The sequence below is a fragment of the Myotis nattereri genome (assembly GCF_964212035.1).
Source record: "Myotis nattereri genome assembly, chromosome: 12".
Classification (NCBI taxonomy): Eukaryota; Metazoa; Chordata; class Mammalia; order Chiroptera; family Vespertilionidae; genus Myotis; species Myotis nattereri.
Window position 1 is genome coordinate 79,553,191 of NC_138087.1, and position 15,765 is coordinate 79,568,955.

At 56.6% G+C, this 15,765-nt stretch overlaps 1 protein-coding gene across 1 annotated transcript in view; it reads left to right on the top strand.

The window, feature by feature from the left end:
* The window catches only part of PRRC2B (proline rich coiled-coil 2B), a 77,584-nt gene that overhangs the window by 15,873 nt on the left and 45,946 nt on the right, over window positions 1–15,765 (top strand). Inside the window, exons 2-4 of the mRNA XM_081103979.1 lie at window positions 9,095–9,263; window positions 10,206–10,383; window positions 13,615–13,717. Of these exons, the coding sequence (XP_080960105.1) occupies window positions 9,149–9,263; window positions 10,206–10,383; window positions 13,615–13,717 (396 nt within the window). The 5' untranslated portion in view covers window positions 9,095–9,148. The remainder of the gene's footprint in view (window positions 1–9,094; window positions 9,264–10,205; window positions 10,384–13,614; window positions 13,718–15,765) is intronic.

Consider the following 15,765-nt stretch of genomic DNA (forward strand, 5'->3'; position numbering starts at 1 on the left):
CAAACCAACTAGGACTTACTTTCATTTTAGGGGTTTGGAAGGGTGAGCCATAGATGCCTGTGGTCCTGCCTTGCTTAATCAGGACCCTTTGTATTCTAAATAGTGTTTCTATGAACCGAATGGAATTGAATTCAGGGCCATTTCTGGGATGTGGTACATATTTATGCACACGTGTTTGAGTCACCGTGTTATGTGTTGATTATGCTGCTTGGCCGCTTTTCTCACATGATCAGTCATGCTCGTTTCTTGTGTCAGCTAGAGCTACCATTTGCTGTAGAGGCTGTAGAGTTGCCAGGGCGGGTGGCGACATCTGGTCATTGCTCCCAGCTCTTTATATAGATACTAGAGGCCTGATGCATGAAATTCATGCAGGAGTAGGCCTGCCTTCCCCGGCTGCCGGCACCGGCTTCCCTCACAGCCCTGGCTTCATCCGGAAGGTCCGGTCTAATTAGCATATTGCACTTTTATTTTTATAGATAGATGGAGAGTGAACTCCTCCCTTCCGCTCAGCAGCTCTTGAGAAGGGAGGGGCCTGCAGGTGCAGAGTGCAGCCTGGAGGGCAGGCGTGCACCCTCTAGAATCCCTTCTCTGTGCTGCGGGCGTTCCTGTCACACCTGTGACCATGGTCTCCATCCTCCCAGGGCCTTCTGCACACATCCTGTCCCCACTGAGTCAAACAGCCAACCAAGGGGCCGAGGCCGCTGGGGCCCGTGGCTGCTGCCGACACCCTGGGGGAGGGCTGGTTGGCTCGGAGGCGGTTTGCGTGTCGGTGGCAGCAGTGCTGTTACTGGGTGGAGGGCAGAACCGCCCTGGCTCTGGGAGGACGTGAGTTTGGGAAGGTGGAGGGAAGACTTTCTCCTGACGTCACGAAAGGCTGCCTACCAGGCTGTCCTGTGGCGCCCAGAGCCCAGCTGCTCCAGGTGACATCGCCCCTGTGGGTGCCTCTGCCTGGCCCGCCTGCCTGCCGTCTCCCCTAAGCTCTCCTGAAAATCACCTTCATGATTTTAAAAACAAGTAGCAAATCCGCTTAGAACTGACGCCCAGTGTTGTATGACCTTCATTGCTGAACTCCTTTGAAACAGGAGCAAGCACAGCATAGCTGCGAGTACAGGAGGCCGACTGAACCTGCGGCCCCAGGGCCCTGGCACGGGACTGTCCTGGTGCCGGGAGACGGGTGTGCCAGGAGCGGTCACGGTGGCATTCCCTGGGTTTTGTAAAGCTTTGCAGCTTTTCTACATCAAGCACATGTTCCTTTGTTACTGAAACGCTAGGGACACCCAGTGAGCAGGTCCCCACCTCCCTGAGGCCGCCGGGTGTGGAACGCCAGTGGGATGGCTCCGAGGGCCCTGCTGTTGGTGCTGGGGCGGGAGCCCCGAAGCGGGCAGCTTGGTGTTTACAGTGCAGCCACAGGGAGAGCTGATCTCAGGAGGGTGTTCTGAGAATTCAGTGCATGTCTGTCTCCTGGGAATCAATTGAGGGGTCCACCGACGGATCCTCGGCACCCGCGAATCGATCCTTCTGGTTTTGAAGGTCTGCGCTCTGCCTCGTAGCCCTTAAGCTTGATGCGCCAGAGCGGGGCCTGGAACACAGAGAGTGGAAGCAGGGGCACCAGGGCGGGGAGCCCAGGGTGTGCGGGAACCGGAGGCCTCCCTGCGCCAGGCGTCTGGAGGGATGAGCTGTGGTAAGGGTGACAGTGGGACGGGCAGCTGAGAGGCGAACAGCGCGGAGCCAGGGCAATGGCTGCCGTTGGTGGAGAGCCTTCAGGGCGGGCGGGCGGGCACGGGCATGGTCACTGTGTTGCACCTGTCCTCTCCTTTAACGGTGTCCGTCTGTGCCTAACCCCCGAGGAAACAGGCCTTCGTCTGTGGGGCCGAGGTGAGATGCAAACTGTGTGTTTTGGAGAGAGGAGGTTGGGAGGGGGGCGGGCATGAGGCTGGGTGGCGGTTCAGGCCAGTGTGTTGGGCTAGACCAGCGGTTCTCAACCTGTGGGTCGTGACCCCTTTGGGGGTCGAACGACCCTTTCACAGGGGTCGCCTAAGACCATCGAAAACACATATATAATTACATATTGTTTTTGTGATTCATCACTATGCTTTAATTATGTTCCATTTGTAACAATGAAAATACATCCTGCATATCAGATATTTACATTACGATAACAGTAGCAACGTTACAGTTATGAAGTAGCAACGAAAATAATGTTATGGTTGGGGGTCACCACAACACGAGGAGCTGTATTAAAGGGTCGCGGCACTAGGAAGGCAGAGAACCGCTGGGCTGGAGGGTTTGGACTTGCCGCTGGACCGCGGCAGGAATGACGGTGTGAGCAGTGCTCCTGCTGTGGCTTGGCTCTGGCAGGGAGAGCCGACTCTGGTTGAGGCCAGGCTGGGGCTTGCAAACCCAGGGGTGCAGGAGACGGGGGTGAGGAGTGCTGTGGTCCCCGCAGCACAGGCCTTGTTTCTTATTTTGAATTTCGGTTGTTTCCCCAAGGTGCCCGCTCCTCAGGGGCATGGCCTCCTGGTGGTGACTGGTGTCTGCCGGAAGGAGCTGGGTTACCAGGACCCCACTTCCGCCCCTTGTCCCGCATGCCTTGCTTTCAGGCAGCTGATTGTGGGACAGGTTGGGGCTGTCTGTAATCTGCAGGGCACCACATACCTTTCCTAAAGGATCCCCCCCCCACCCCCCCACCCCCCGGGCTTCTGCAGATAGAAGGGCTGCCTGTGCAAACCGAGCCTGGGTGCCAGCTCTGCAGATGGCCTGCTCCTGGCTGCCAGGGAGGGGGGAAGGTGGGCGCCGGCTTCTCCAGAGGCAGCCCTGCTTTCCTGACGGGTGCCTGTAGGGAGCCTCTGACAGCTCAAGTGTGGGGTGGGGTGCGAGTGTGGGGTGTGGGGTGTATGCTGCTGCTGTTGCTGAGTGAGGCAGCACCAGTCCCCCTGCAAGACCCAGCTAGGGTTCCCCACCGGCCCTCCCGCCCATCTGGTGCCCAGTGGAACCCTTTCTGTGGCAGTCAGGTCAGGTAATGCATTCCTTCCCACACCCGCTTCTCCCTTCAGACTAGAGCAGGGGTGGGCAAACTTTTTGACTCGAGGGCCACAATGGGTTCTTAAACTGGACCGGAGGGCCGGAACAAAAGCATGGATGGAATGTTTGTGTGAACTAATATAAATTCAAAGTAAACATCATTACATAAAAGGGTACGGTCTTTTTTTTTTTTTTTTTAGTTTTATTCATTTCAAACGGGCTGGATCCGGCCCACGGGCCATAGTTTGCCCACGGCTGGACTAAAGGCCAGCCAGCTGCAGCCCCGAATCCACCGGCCTCCGTCCGCGGGAGGGAGCTTGTGTGGGGCACAGCCGTGCCCTGCGTGGATGTGCGCTGCAGCGTGGGCAGGCTCGAGCCGTGGCTGTGGAGGCCCTGTGGCCCGCAGTGCCGCATGTACTCTCTGGCCCTTTCCAGAGGCGCTTGTGGAGCCCACACAGGACTGGTGCTCGGTGTCCCCGCACCCCAGCACCCCAGCACCCCAGCACCCCAGCACCGGGCGGCTCGGAGGCTGCATGCCTCGTGCTCCGTGGACGTCTGAGCACGTGGAGTGCATGGCGCCTGCCTGACGTGCAGGTTCTCGTTTGCCAGACCTTGGCCTGTCGGAGAGGGAGGACTTGGTGGTTGATCCTCCACCCGGACCTCGTGCTGAGGGTCCCTTACGTTTCGAGGGAGACGTAGCGAGCGCGCTAATGACCACACCTTCCCTGAGCGCCTGGCTGCCCCGGAGCTGGCGCTGACCCGTTGGGTCGGGCTTCTCGGCGTGCGGTCTGGCGGGAGCTTTCCATTCCTTCTGTGCGGACGCCCGCCTGCCTTTCCCGCGCTCAGGCCGGGCTTCTGCTCGCGCCTCGGCCCTGGCACATGTGCTGAACTCGGTTTTGGCGGGTGGTGGGCCTGGGCCCTGGAGGGCAGCCTTGGGCTGGAGCACGCAGCGGGCCCTTTGTCAGCATTGGTGTCTGCAGGAACGGGCCGGTGTCCTGAGGGTTGAGGATGCTCGAGACACCAGGAGATGTTTCTGACCAGTGTCCCTGGCACCAGGGAGACTGAGGAGCTGGGAGGTGCCTGGCGTGGCGCTGGCTGTGGCAGCACTGGAGAAAGGAAAGGCTGTTACTTGGAGACTTTGCCAGGGGCTGCCTTTAGCCTGGGCGGACAGACCTCAGAACCAGTGCGTCTCTTTCCTGTCTGTGCACTTGCCCTCCCGCAGCTAAGCAGCAGCGGCCGGGAGTCGGGTCCTCTGGGCTGAAGGTCTGAGCCTGGTCATGTCCTCCCTGGGCTTAAAGTCCAACACTAGGTAGTCCCGTGACCTTGGACGAGTTACTTCCATATTCTGACTGCATCTTAGTGTCCTTCTCGGTTAAAGCAGGCTGATGACAGTAGTATCTTCTAGAAAGAACTGTTGTGAGGGGTCCTCAGTGAGGCCTGGGTGCTCAGCAGGGTGCCTGGCTCTCAGGAATGCTGGAGGCCACTGTCCCCAGCCCTGACTGGGTAGCTGCAGTGACTCCCCAGGGAATTACAGCCATCCCAAGGCCATCCCCAGTTGCCTGTCTGGCTGGGTGGCTGACACTGGCTGGTACCCAAGTGCAGAGTGAAGTTAATCCTGTACCCGGAAATGGCTTTCGATCAGATGGAGTGCAGGGCGATTTTCTCGGGGGGCGGGGGAGCGGGGGCAGCGAGCAGGCAGTCCCGCAACCTGTTTGACAGGTGGGACTGCTGTCTGGGGAGGCGGGAGGCGGGAGGCGGGCTTGGTGTGAAGTGCCTTTGCTGGGAATGTTTGGAGTTGTCTTCTTCCAGGGAAGCCTGCCCCTCTCAGAGCAGGTCTTTAGATGACTTGCCAAAACACGCAGACCTGAAATTGTTCTTAAATGTCCTTTTCTTCATTCCCCAAAGCTATCTGCCCTGGACTTTAGGCGCTGTTTCCTCTGCTGAATGGTCACCCATTTCAAAATGCTCTTGGCCCCCATGGCGGCGCCTCGGTAAGGAGGGGTTACAAGGACGCTGGCTCGCAGGCGGGCCTCCCCCAGGCAGGGCGCTGCGGCTCGCATCTGTTTTACATGTGACACTGAGGATCCCAGTTAGATTTTGTTTGGGGGGGGAACCATAGGTGCATCCTGTTGCCACAATAGAGAGGGAAAGCAGCACGAAAGTGGAGGCCACGCGCCAGGCTGGGTCTGCCCGCCCGCGAGGACTGGGCCTCTCAGCCAGGTCGCGTCCCACGGACCCGGCGTGAGTCATGCGTGAATGAGCTCGCGGAGAAAGCAGAGAAATGCTTTCTCTCACCTCTACCCGCTCATGAGTCACACCCAGCTGCCCAGCTGTTTGCTGCACTTTCTGCCCTGGGAGGAGGCGAGTGGAGTGTGTGTGTGTGTGTGAGAGAGAGAGAAAGAGAGACAGACAGGTGAGACAGACAGACATTCAGCGGATCTTTGGAAGCTGTTTAAATCCCTACTGACAGCTAGTGCTCCTGGCCTGATGTGGAAACCAGCGGGGCAGGCGGAGGAGCCAGATGGGTGTGGGGCTGGGCTAGGCCCCAAATATGACACTCCTTACAACTGGGGGAGACGGAGTGATTGTGTCTGTAGCTGGAGTCTGGGTCCAGTGAAATCTGGCCTCGGGAAAGACCCCTCGTGTCTGAGGCCGGCGTGTGTCTGTAGCGCTGCTTACGCTTTGCGGGCCCTGGAGGCCTCCGCTGCGTGTTCCTCCAGGTCCGACTGAACCTTGCCCACCCCTGCTCCCGGGGAAGCTGGGCGGGAAGACCTCCTGTGCAGCCTTGCGTGGAAGGCGAAGATGAAGTGTCAGCTCCTCCCCCACGGGCGCCGTTGCCATAGCAGTGGCGACTCAGTTGCACTGTCTGGTAGCGCCAGGTTTGTGTAGGAATGTGGGCTCCAGCCCCAGAAGTGGTACGAGAGCTGCTTTGAAAGTGAAGCATTTGCGATTCCGTGGCTGTGGATCACCAGCGTTTGGAACTGGCTGGCACGTCTGGAATCGAGTCTTCGATGGGGAGACCGAGGTCCAGAGAAGCCAGTAGTGTGCCCAGCTAGTGCAAAGCTCGGTTACAAAGTGGGGGGAGGCTCTCTAAGAACATGGCGCCTGCAGGGTTAGTGCAGACCCCGGTGCAGTGTGTGCCCCGTCTGGTTTCCTGACTCTCTCTGGTGGAGCCTCTGGTGGGAAGCTTTTCATCTGAACACAGTAGGTGCTCAGTTACTACTTGGCAAATGGTTGCGTTTGCTGAGAGGACAAGGTTCAGGCATCTCACACCCACAGACACAATTCTAACCCCCAGGGGAGTGGCTCGTGAGTGCCAGGTTTTCTTTCTCTTTTTCAGCGATGCCAATGCAGGTGTGGCCGGGCTGCCAGTCTCCTAGCACTTCCTGGAGGTGGGGGTGGGGACTGGTGAGTTCTCAGAGGGGGGTCCTGTCCCCAGTAAGACGACTGACAGTGTCCAGTCTAACTCTGCCCAGTGCGGAGTCTAAGGGAAATTCGTGAACTGGCAGGAGTTTGGCCTTGGATTTTGGGAAGCCTCTTTAGCAGTGCCTATAGAATGCATGCTTTCTGTCAAGTTTCAGAACTAAAAGACATTTCATTTTTAGTAAGCAGGCATAATAACATTTAATGTGGACATTTGATGATCCAGAATGGCTGGTAAACGATTTTGCCTTCTCTTGCCTTTGCCAATGTGGTTTTTCATTTAGTAAGAATTAGTCATGTAAATTTAAATTAATGACGCTCAACCTGCAGTCCTGCCAGGTGTGTGGGTGAGAAGGAGGCACCACTGGTTTTATTTAGAAATGTTTGTAGGCCCAGTGGTCAGGTGAAAGCCATGGCCGCGAACAGCCCAGATGTAGCTGCAGTTTAGCATTTTTCATCATTGTGCCTGAGTGAAAGGTTCCAGAACATACTGCTTGTAATTAGCCCCATTGTCTGTGGGCGGGTCCCTCATTTCTGTGGGCTGGACGTCGTAAGCCGGGAGTTGTGTGCAGCTTGTCCTCAGCTGTAGATATCCCAGGCCCATAGTAAAAATATGTTGAATAGCCCTAGCCGGTTTGGCTCAGTGGATAGAGCGTCAGCCTGCGGACCAAAGCGTCCTGGGTTCGGTTCGGGTCAGGGGCAGGTACCTTAGTTGCAGGCTCTTCCCCAGCCCGGGCCCTGGTCGGGGCTTGTGCAGGAGGCAACCAATTGATGTGTTTCTCTCACATCTATGTTTCTATCTTTCCCTCTTCCGTCCTCAGGTGATGATTAATAACAACAACAAATTTCTTGAATAAATGAGCCTGTTCATTTTCTCTTGTTGCTGTAGGACAGGGGTCGGCAAACTGCGACTCGCGAGCCACATGTGGCTCTTTGGCCCCTTGAGTGTGGCCACGAAGTTTCAATCGCACCGTATGTGCGCGCCCGCACGTGGTATTTTGTGGAAGAGCCACACTCAGGGGGCTGCAGTTTGCCGACCACTGCTGTGGGACATTACCACAGTTTAGTGACATAGAACAACACAAATGGGGTCGGAGTGTGAAAGGTCTTGCTGGGGTGGAATCAAGGTGTCCCCAGCACCTGTTCCTCTGGAGGCTCCAGGGCGAGTCTGTTTTCTTGCCTTTCCCGGCTTCTGGAGGCCCGCCCCCCTTCTCTGCCCGCCGCCCTCTTCCATCTTAAAGAGCGTCACTCCACCGCCACGCCCCTGACCCCCCTCCTGCCTCCCTCTTCTAAGGACCCTTGTGATGACATCGGGCCGCCTGGGTCATTCAGGATAGTCTCCCATCTCAAGACCCTTCATTTGATCCACCTGCAGAGTGCCTTTACCGTGTGCGGCGGCAGCATGCTCACAGGGTCTGAGGACGAAAAGCAGCCCTAGCAGAGTCCATGGAGTGACTCCTCCTGGTGACAAAAGGCACATTTCTGTCCCTTTGCCCCCCCCACCCCCGTGCCTTTTGGTGGGTCCTATTTGGACCCTGCTCGAGCTTTTGGCCTCTTCCGGGATGCGGGATCTTTGAAAGTGCTTGTTTTAAGACGTTTTCTTTTATTTATTTTTAATATATTTTTATTGACTTCAGAGAGGAAGGGAGAGGGAGAAAGAGAGAAACATCACTGATGAGAGAGAATCATGGATTGGCTGCCTCCTGCACGCCCCCTACTGGGGATCGAGCCTGCAGCCCAGGCCTGTGCCGTGACCAGGAATTGAACCGTGACCTCCTGGTTCATAGGTGGACGCTCAACCACTGAGCCCCGCCGGCCGGGCTGGAGGGAGTATTATTTGTTTCCACAGTTAATGGCCTTGAAGCCAAACAGCAGCCAGGATTTCACTTGAATGTGCTTGGGTTTTCTGGAGAAGGAGATGTTTTGGTACAGCTGGCTTAGAACTGTGTTTCTAGGAGTAATTGCTTCTGGATCTGAAATAGTTGTACTATGAATGTCATTTGTACCTTTCGGGGGGAGAGCATCAGAAATATCAAATGGGGGCAAGACAATGATTTCTTGATGCTCAGAAGCCTCAGTCCCTGTCTTATCTAAAGACTCGGTTCTGCGGACTCTCCAGCTTTCTGGGGGCACTTGCTCCTGGCTCCCACGCCTGCCTCGCAGAGGGCCCGCACTCGTGGCCTGAGCACGTTTTCTCTCTGGGTGCTGGTTCTTTATTTTGAAAAGTGCACACACCCGACTGTTCCCGGTGACACACTGCCTTTAGTTGCCTCCCTTGGATTTGGTTATGCTTGTCCTTCCGTTGTGGGTCGTGTACCTCCCTCCCTGTTCTGCCCGTCTTACTGTTGATGTTACCTGGAGAGGCTGAGGCACCCAGGACTGTGAGAGCTGGCATTTCTGTTGTTGATGAGCAGTAGCCTTCGGTCATTTCAGAGGGAGCAGGTGAGGGGGAAGGTGAGTGTTGGGCGGGATCAGCGAGTCTGCAGAAAGCTCTGAATGGGAGCTGAACTGCCTGCGCGGCAAGGGTGGTTTCTAGGGAGAGTCGACAGCTCTCTTTAGATCTTCGAAGAGATCCATGACTCCTAAAGGATTTACTCACTGGATCAGAGGTTCGGTGGATTGACACACTCTTTTTTTTTCCATTTCAAAGGCAGATCGGGGCGGTGCCGAGAAAAATTTCCTTACTAGATGACATTTCATCGCAATGTCCGATCGTTTGGGGCAAATAACCAAGGGCAAGGATGGGAAAAGCAAGTATTCGACGCTCAGCCTGTTTGATAAGTATAAAGGAAAATCAGTAGACGCAATCAGATCCTCAGGTAAGAGCCGGGGTCGGGCCAGGCCTTCCCACTTTCCCTTCAGTGAGAACCTCCTGGTCAAGGACCGTGGCAGCTGAGTCCTTCCTGTGGGCAGGGAGGGGGTCACCGGTAGTTCTGGGCAGCAGCCTCCCCCGCCCCTGTGTGAGGTCTGGTTTCATACCCTGGCTGCTGTGGGGGGCTGCTCCCCCTCTAGCTTATCTTACTGAAACCAGGGGTATTTTCAGCCTGGTGGTTAGAATGGAGCTTAATTTGCATTAGACTTACCCGGTTTAGATTTCATGGTTCCAGGACTCTGGCACGTGGTGGGAAAATCCCTGCCGATGCTGTCCCCACCCAGGAGGGTTTTATGAATGCCCAGGCTTGGCGTGGGCTGGGCCGGGGCTTGGTCCTTTGAGTCCCACTGTAACGAGGCCAGAGCATCTCCTCTTGCAGGGAGTGCCTGCCGTGTGGGCCCGAGGTTTCTGGGCCACCCGCTCCTAGCCTTCTGCCCGCTGTGGAAATGGAAGCTCCCGTGTCTCCCAAGGCCTTGGCGAAGGGCCTGTCAAGTGACTAAAGTGACCACCGGGCAGTGCTGCTTGTTTCCCTGGCAGGGCCACCCCTCGGGTTCGTTCTCGTGCCTTTGTCACCGTCACTTGGGGTTTGAAAGAGCAGCTGAATGGTCTGGTCTGGCCCAGCCGTGGGCAAACTACGGCCCGCAGGCTGGAGCCGGCCCGTTTGAAATGAATAAAACTAAAAAAAAAAGACCGTACCCTTTTATGTAATGATGTTTACTGTGAATTTATATTAGTTCACACAAACACTCCATCCATGCTTTTGTTCCGGCCCTCCGGTCCAGTTTAAGCACCCATTGTGGCCCTCGAGTCAGAAAGTGTGCCCACCCTGGTCTGGCCTCTGGCCTGCCACCTGCCAGTGCGCTACCTGCTTCCTCCTGTCTCCCTGCAGTAATTCCTAGGCATGGCTTACAGAGTCTCGGGAAAGTGGCCACAGCCCGGCGTATGCCGCCGCCCGCAAACCTGCCGAGCTTGAAGTCTGAAAACAAAGGAAACGACCCCAACATCGTTATCGTACCCAAGGACGGGACGGGATGGGCCAACAAGCAGGACCAGCAAGACCCAAAGAGGTGAGAGCAGAGGGCCGGCGGCCCCGGCACCTCCCCGCCCGCATTCTCCTCCCTGCCTGCCGTTTGCCTGCCTCTCGGAGCCAGTGCCGCGGCGTTTCTGTGGGCCGCCCGGTCCCCGTGACCAGCCCCCGGCGCCTCACTAGGAAAGGCCCGTCAGCCGCGGGCGCACATGCGGCGGCTCGGAGCCAGCTCCTGGACGAGCCTCTGTGGGCAGAGCTGGGCCTGCACGCTCCGTTCCGGGGTCCCTGTGTGCGTCCTGGGGTCCCTGTGTGCGTCCTGGGGTCCCTGTGTGCGTTCTGGGGTCCCTGTGTGCGTCCTGGGGTCCCTGTGTGCGTCCTGGGGTCCCTGTGTGCGTCCTGGGGTCCCTGTGTGCGTCCTGGGGTCCCTGTGTGCGTTCTGGGGTCCCTGTGTGCGTCCTGGGGTCCCTGTGTGCGTCCTGGGGTCCCTGTGTGCGTCCTGGGGTCCCTGTGTGCGTTCTGGGGTCCCTGTGTGCGTTCTGGGGTCCCTGTGTGCGTCCTGGGGTCCCTGTGTGCGTCCTGGGGTCCCTGTGTGCGTTCTGGGGTCCCTGTGTGCGTTCTGGGGTCCCTGTGTGCGTCCTGGGGTCCCTGTGTGCGTTCTGGGGTCCCTGTGTGCGTCCTGGGGTCCCTGTGTGCGTTCTGGGGTCCCTGTGTGCGTTCTGGGGTCCCTGTGTGCGTTCTGGGGTCCCTGTGTGCGTCCTGGGGTCCCTGTGTGCGTCTTGGGGTCCCTGTGTGCGGGCGGCCAGCAGCCGGCTCCCGCAGAGGAGGCCGAACGGCCCGCAGCCCTGTGCCCCGGGCTGGCACGGAGTCGTTAGGGACGCAGCAGCGCTGCGTGCGGGCGCGTAGCCGGGCCTTCCCCGGCGCCTGAGCCCCCAGCTCTCCTGACGGGGCTCCGGCCAGTGGTAGGGGCGTCCAGGGAAGAGGACTGGGCACTTGTGCTGGGAGGACGGAGGGGACAGAAACCTCTGGCCGAGGGGAGCCTGTGTGGGATGCACGCTCCCCGGTCCCGGCTGGGGCACCTCTTGGCCTGCATCTCACGGGCCGGCTGCTGGGCTCGGGATCCGGGACAGCTGCTGACGGGCGTCCTTCCCTCTCCCTGGAAACGGCCGCACCGGCTTTGGTGAAACTTCTCTGTAGCTGCTCTGCGCAGGGTGGAGAGAGCGAGCCAATAATCAGTCAGATCTTAAAGTAGCAGTAACCACAGTAGCGTCCTAAACGCTATTTAACATTTTTCTGACAGTTTGCTTGGGCATCATGCTGGCTGATGGTTTAGTGTGAATTTGGACCGGACAGGTGTGCGGGATGCCCAGCCAAGCGGCCCGTTAGCTTTATGGCACCTGGAGAATCATTTGACTTCTGAGCTTCATTGTCCTGTGAAGTAAGAATATACCTGGCTCCGGGGCAGTTACAAGAGGGATGAGAGAACACAAGCCAGGTACTTAGCACAGAGCCTGGCCCGGAGGACGTGCGTGGCAGATGCCAGCCACTGTCGTCATTCTAATCAAATGGTGGACGCGACAAACTCTAGAGCAATGGATATGACACCTTTCAACACAGGCCTTGAAATGCCCACGCTACGGAAAATTCTAGAGAGAGGACGGAGCACCGCTCCCTCCCTGTACCTGTTCTCACGCAGCGCGGGCTCAGAGCGTTGCAGCTTCATGAGGCCGTGGTGCTGCATGTCTGCTGGGAGGAGGGGTGAGTGTGGAGACGGAAGGCAGCAGACCCCGGCCCTGGGTCTCTGCTGCTGCTGGGCCTGCCCTCCTTGGGCGTATGGAGGGGTGGGAGGGGGAGCAAGTGCTCAGCGGGGAGCCCTGAGGCAGCACTGCCTGGACGCTCCTGCTTTGGGTAGAAGGTCACGTGAGAGGATCGGCGGCCTTCGTGTTGGAATGGTCACGGTGGTGATGAGTTACGTGGGTGAAGTGAACCTGGGGACTGGACTTGAGCTTACGGCGGGAGCTCCAGCAGTGGGTGGACTTGGGCGAGTGGATGGCTGACCTCCTCGCGTCTTGCCCGGCAGAAGCTTGAATAGAAGAGTGACTGGAAGGCTGCTGAGTCAGCAGAAATCTCCTCAGGACCCTTTCTCGTTATCTTCTCAAGAGATGACCTGTGGGGCCCTGGCCAGTTTGACTCAGTGGTTAGACTGTTGACCTGCAGACTGAAGGGTCACGGGTTCAATTCCCAGGTCAGGGCCAGTGGAGAGGCAACCAGTCACTGGGTCTCTGGCACTGATATTTCTCTCTCTCTCTCTCTCTCCCTCTCCTTCTCCCCCCCCTCCCCCTCTCCCCCTCCCCCTTCTCCCCCTTCTCTCTCCATTCCACTCTAAGAATCAATGGGAAAATATCCTCCGGTGAGGATTAAAAAAGTAAAGCTTTCCTATGGGGTGTACACTGATGCAGCCTCTCTTTGGAGGGCAGTTTGGCAATACCTTTTAAACTTCAAAACATCTTTGATCCAGCGATTCCATTCCTAAGAACTTACACTACTGAATTATGCAAAGGTGTACAAAGATATTTATACAAAAATGCTCACTGCGGTTGCATCTTTAATAGAAAAAAACGGAGATTGGTAAATTATGGTCATCCAATTGTACTGTCATTAAAAGAAAGAGGTAGGTCCCTATGTATTGTCATGAAAAGATGTTAAATTAAGTGAAAAAGTTACAGAATTGTATGTGTGGCATTATTCCACTTGTGTTAAAAATACTCTGTTATGTTGAGAAAAATCTGCTTCGAGTTTCTCTCTGGAGGATGAGATCATGAGAAGTTTGTTACATGTATTGATAAGTTTAGCTTTGCTATGAGCAAATATGTTTTACAAGCCAGGAGATGGTCCCTGTTTGTTTTATCTGCCGTTTCAAAGCAGGCAGCCCCCCAGTAGCTGCGAGGCTTGGTCAGGAGGAAGGGACTCAGAGCCCCCTCCCCACAGTGACTCAGTTTCCCCATTGGCAGGTCCTCCATGGCTTCACTGTTCACATGAGCTCTCAGTGTTTGCAGACAGAGGCCTGTTCTGCCCTGTTGATGCCAGCGAGTAGACGGCAGACGGGGTATTTGCCAGCATAAGCGTCTCCCGGGAAAGTACTCCTTCTATTGGCCAGAGGGGTCTGCCTCCCAGGGAGCCGCTGATGAGCAGCTGTGGCTTTTGGAAATGCAGAGGGACCTTGTCGTGGCCTGTGCCGCATCTAATCCTCCCTGTGTGTCCTGCCTCTGTCTAGTTCCAGTGCGACGGCCTCTCAGCCGCCGGAGTCGCAGCCGCAGCCGGGTTTGCAGAAATCTGTCTCCAATTTACAGAAACCGACTCAGCCAGTCAGTCAGGAGGTAGGTGCTGGAGCCCCCGTCCTGATGTCCAGATGTCGGAGCCACCTAACGCCTGCCCCCAAGAAGGGTGGCTTTGCTTGACTTGCTTATACCAACGGCAAACTGATGGAGAAGACCCCACACAGGGCTGAATACAGGCACCTCGTTTGAGTCTGTTGACTCCTGTGAATGTGAAGTCGCTCAGGTAGATACAGAGGTCAGGGTCCCCAGCTGTGCTCCGAGGAGACCAGTGCCATAAGCAGACGGGAAGCGGTTGGCCATGGGAAGAGGAGTCTGGAAAACAACAACTAGAAGCTCCTTTCCTCTTGGATGTCTTCTCAGTGTCTTTAATGTGCACCCTGACTGAGAGAGGGCATCAGGGACAGCGGGCCCCAAATTGATTTGCCCTCGGAAACCTTTTTTTTTTTTTTTTTAAATATATTTTATTGATTTTTTACAGAGAGAAGGGAGAGAGATAGAGAGTTAGAAACATCGATGAGAGAGAAACATCGATCAGCTGCCTCCTGCACATCCCCCACCGGGGAAGTGCCCGCAACTCAGGCACATGCCCTTGACCGGAACCGAACCTGGGACCCTTCAGTCCGCAGGCCGACGCTCTATCCACTGAGCCAAACCGGTTTCGGCTCTCGGAAACCTTTTTAACGAGGTCTCTAGGGACTAGTCGCATCTCAGAGCCTCCTTGGGACATACCCAGCTGCAGTCGTCGCTTATTGTTGATGCATTAAAATGTTTTTCTAAAGAGAAAGGCGTGACCGAGCTGAGCCAGAGCTCACGGTACACTGAGTCCATTGGAGGCGGGGTGGGTCCCAGAGCCTGGCAGGGCTCATGCTTAGCTGGTGGCTAAAAACCTAGATGACAGTCTTGAGTATTTTAGGTCAAAAGAAACCTAGACAAGACCCCTGGCACTCACCAGACCCTTGAAAACAACTCCAACCACCGAACTTCAGTCTCGTCATGCTGCCTGGCAGCAGGAGGCCTGAGACGCCATCCCCCATCTGTGGGGAAGTTTATAGCTTTGCCAGCAGGAAACCCCACCCGACAACACCAAACTGTACTTTTGAAATTAAAGAGAAAAATCATATTCGTGTGAGGCTCCACATTCATTGGCCTCAATCCACGGGGTCTGCCGAGTATGTGGAGTTGAAGTCGTGTTTCTCAGAATCTGAAACAGTGAGAGGAGCCAGTTTGTCAGCCCGGCTGCACAGCACACTTGCCTTGGGAGCTGGTTGACAGAAAACATGTGCCTGGACCTCACCCCTGGAGAGACCGGGGAGGGGCCGGGGCATCTGTTGAAAGAAACTGTTGGGGTCCGTCTGGGAGCCCGGCCTGGCGTAGCACAGGCCCTGTCAGCTCCGCTCGGCCGCTGCCTGGCTTTCTCTCATATGCAGAGGAGGTGAGAGGAGACTCCGTTTCTAAAACCTCACCCCAGAGGTTGTACGGTTCTCTTGGGATGAAGTTCACTGGCAATAATAGCAACCCCACCTTGGCCCTGTGGGTACCTCGTCCAGTTTAGTGCCTTTGGCTGCGTATAGACACCAAATGGGAGGCTGGGGGTTGGCCCTGGTGCCCCTCTGCTTCCTGCTGGCTCTGGAGGTGCAGCCCCCCTGCGGGGGCCGTCCACCCCAGCTGCATGGTCCCCTTATGTGGTCCTTTGGGCAAGACCTGGGGGCATTCCAGCCACCATGGCAAGCATTCAGGGCAACTCCCTGTAAGTAAATGGCCTGTTAGACCCAGTCAGCTCTGCACTCAGGGTAAGAGACAGCCACTGCCGTGAGTGTGTATGCGGGTGGGGTGGGCTGGAGAGGAGGGGTCATGGGAAAGGGTAGCTATTTAATTTGGTACCTAATCCAGTATGTGGTGAGGGTTTGCTCATCGAGCTCTGTGTGGTAGCTTTGCCTTCATACGGAAGGGGGTCTGGTCAGCTGAATGCTGTCGGAAAAGGCAGAGCTCCTGTGGCTGATCCCACTCGCACGTGGCCGTGGACTTGTGGGCCTTGTGGTGGAAGCTGGTGGCGGCCGTGAACACCTTCCCACGTGCTTGGGGAATGG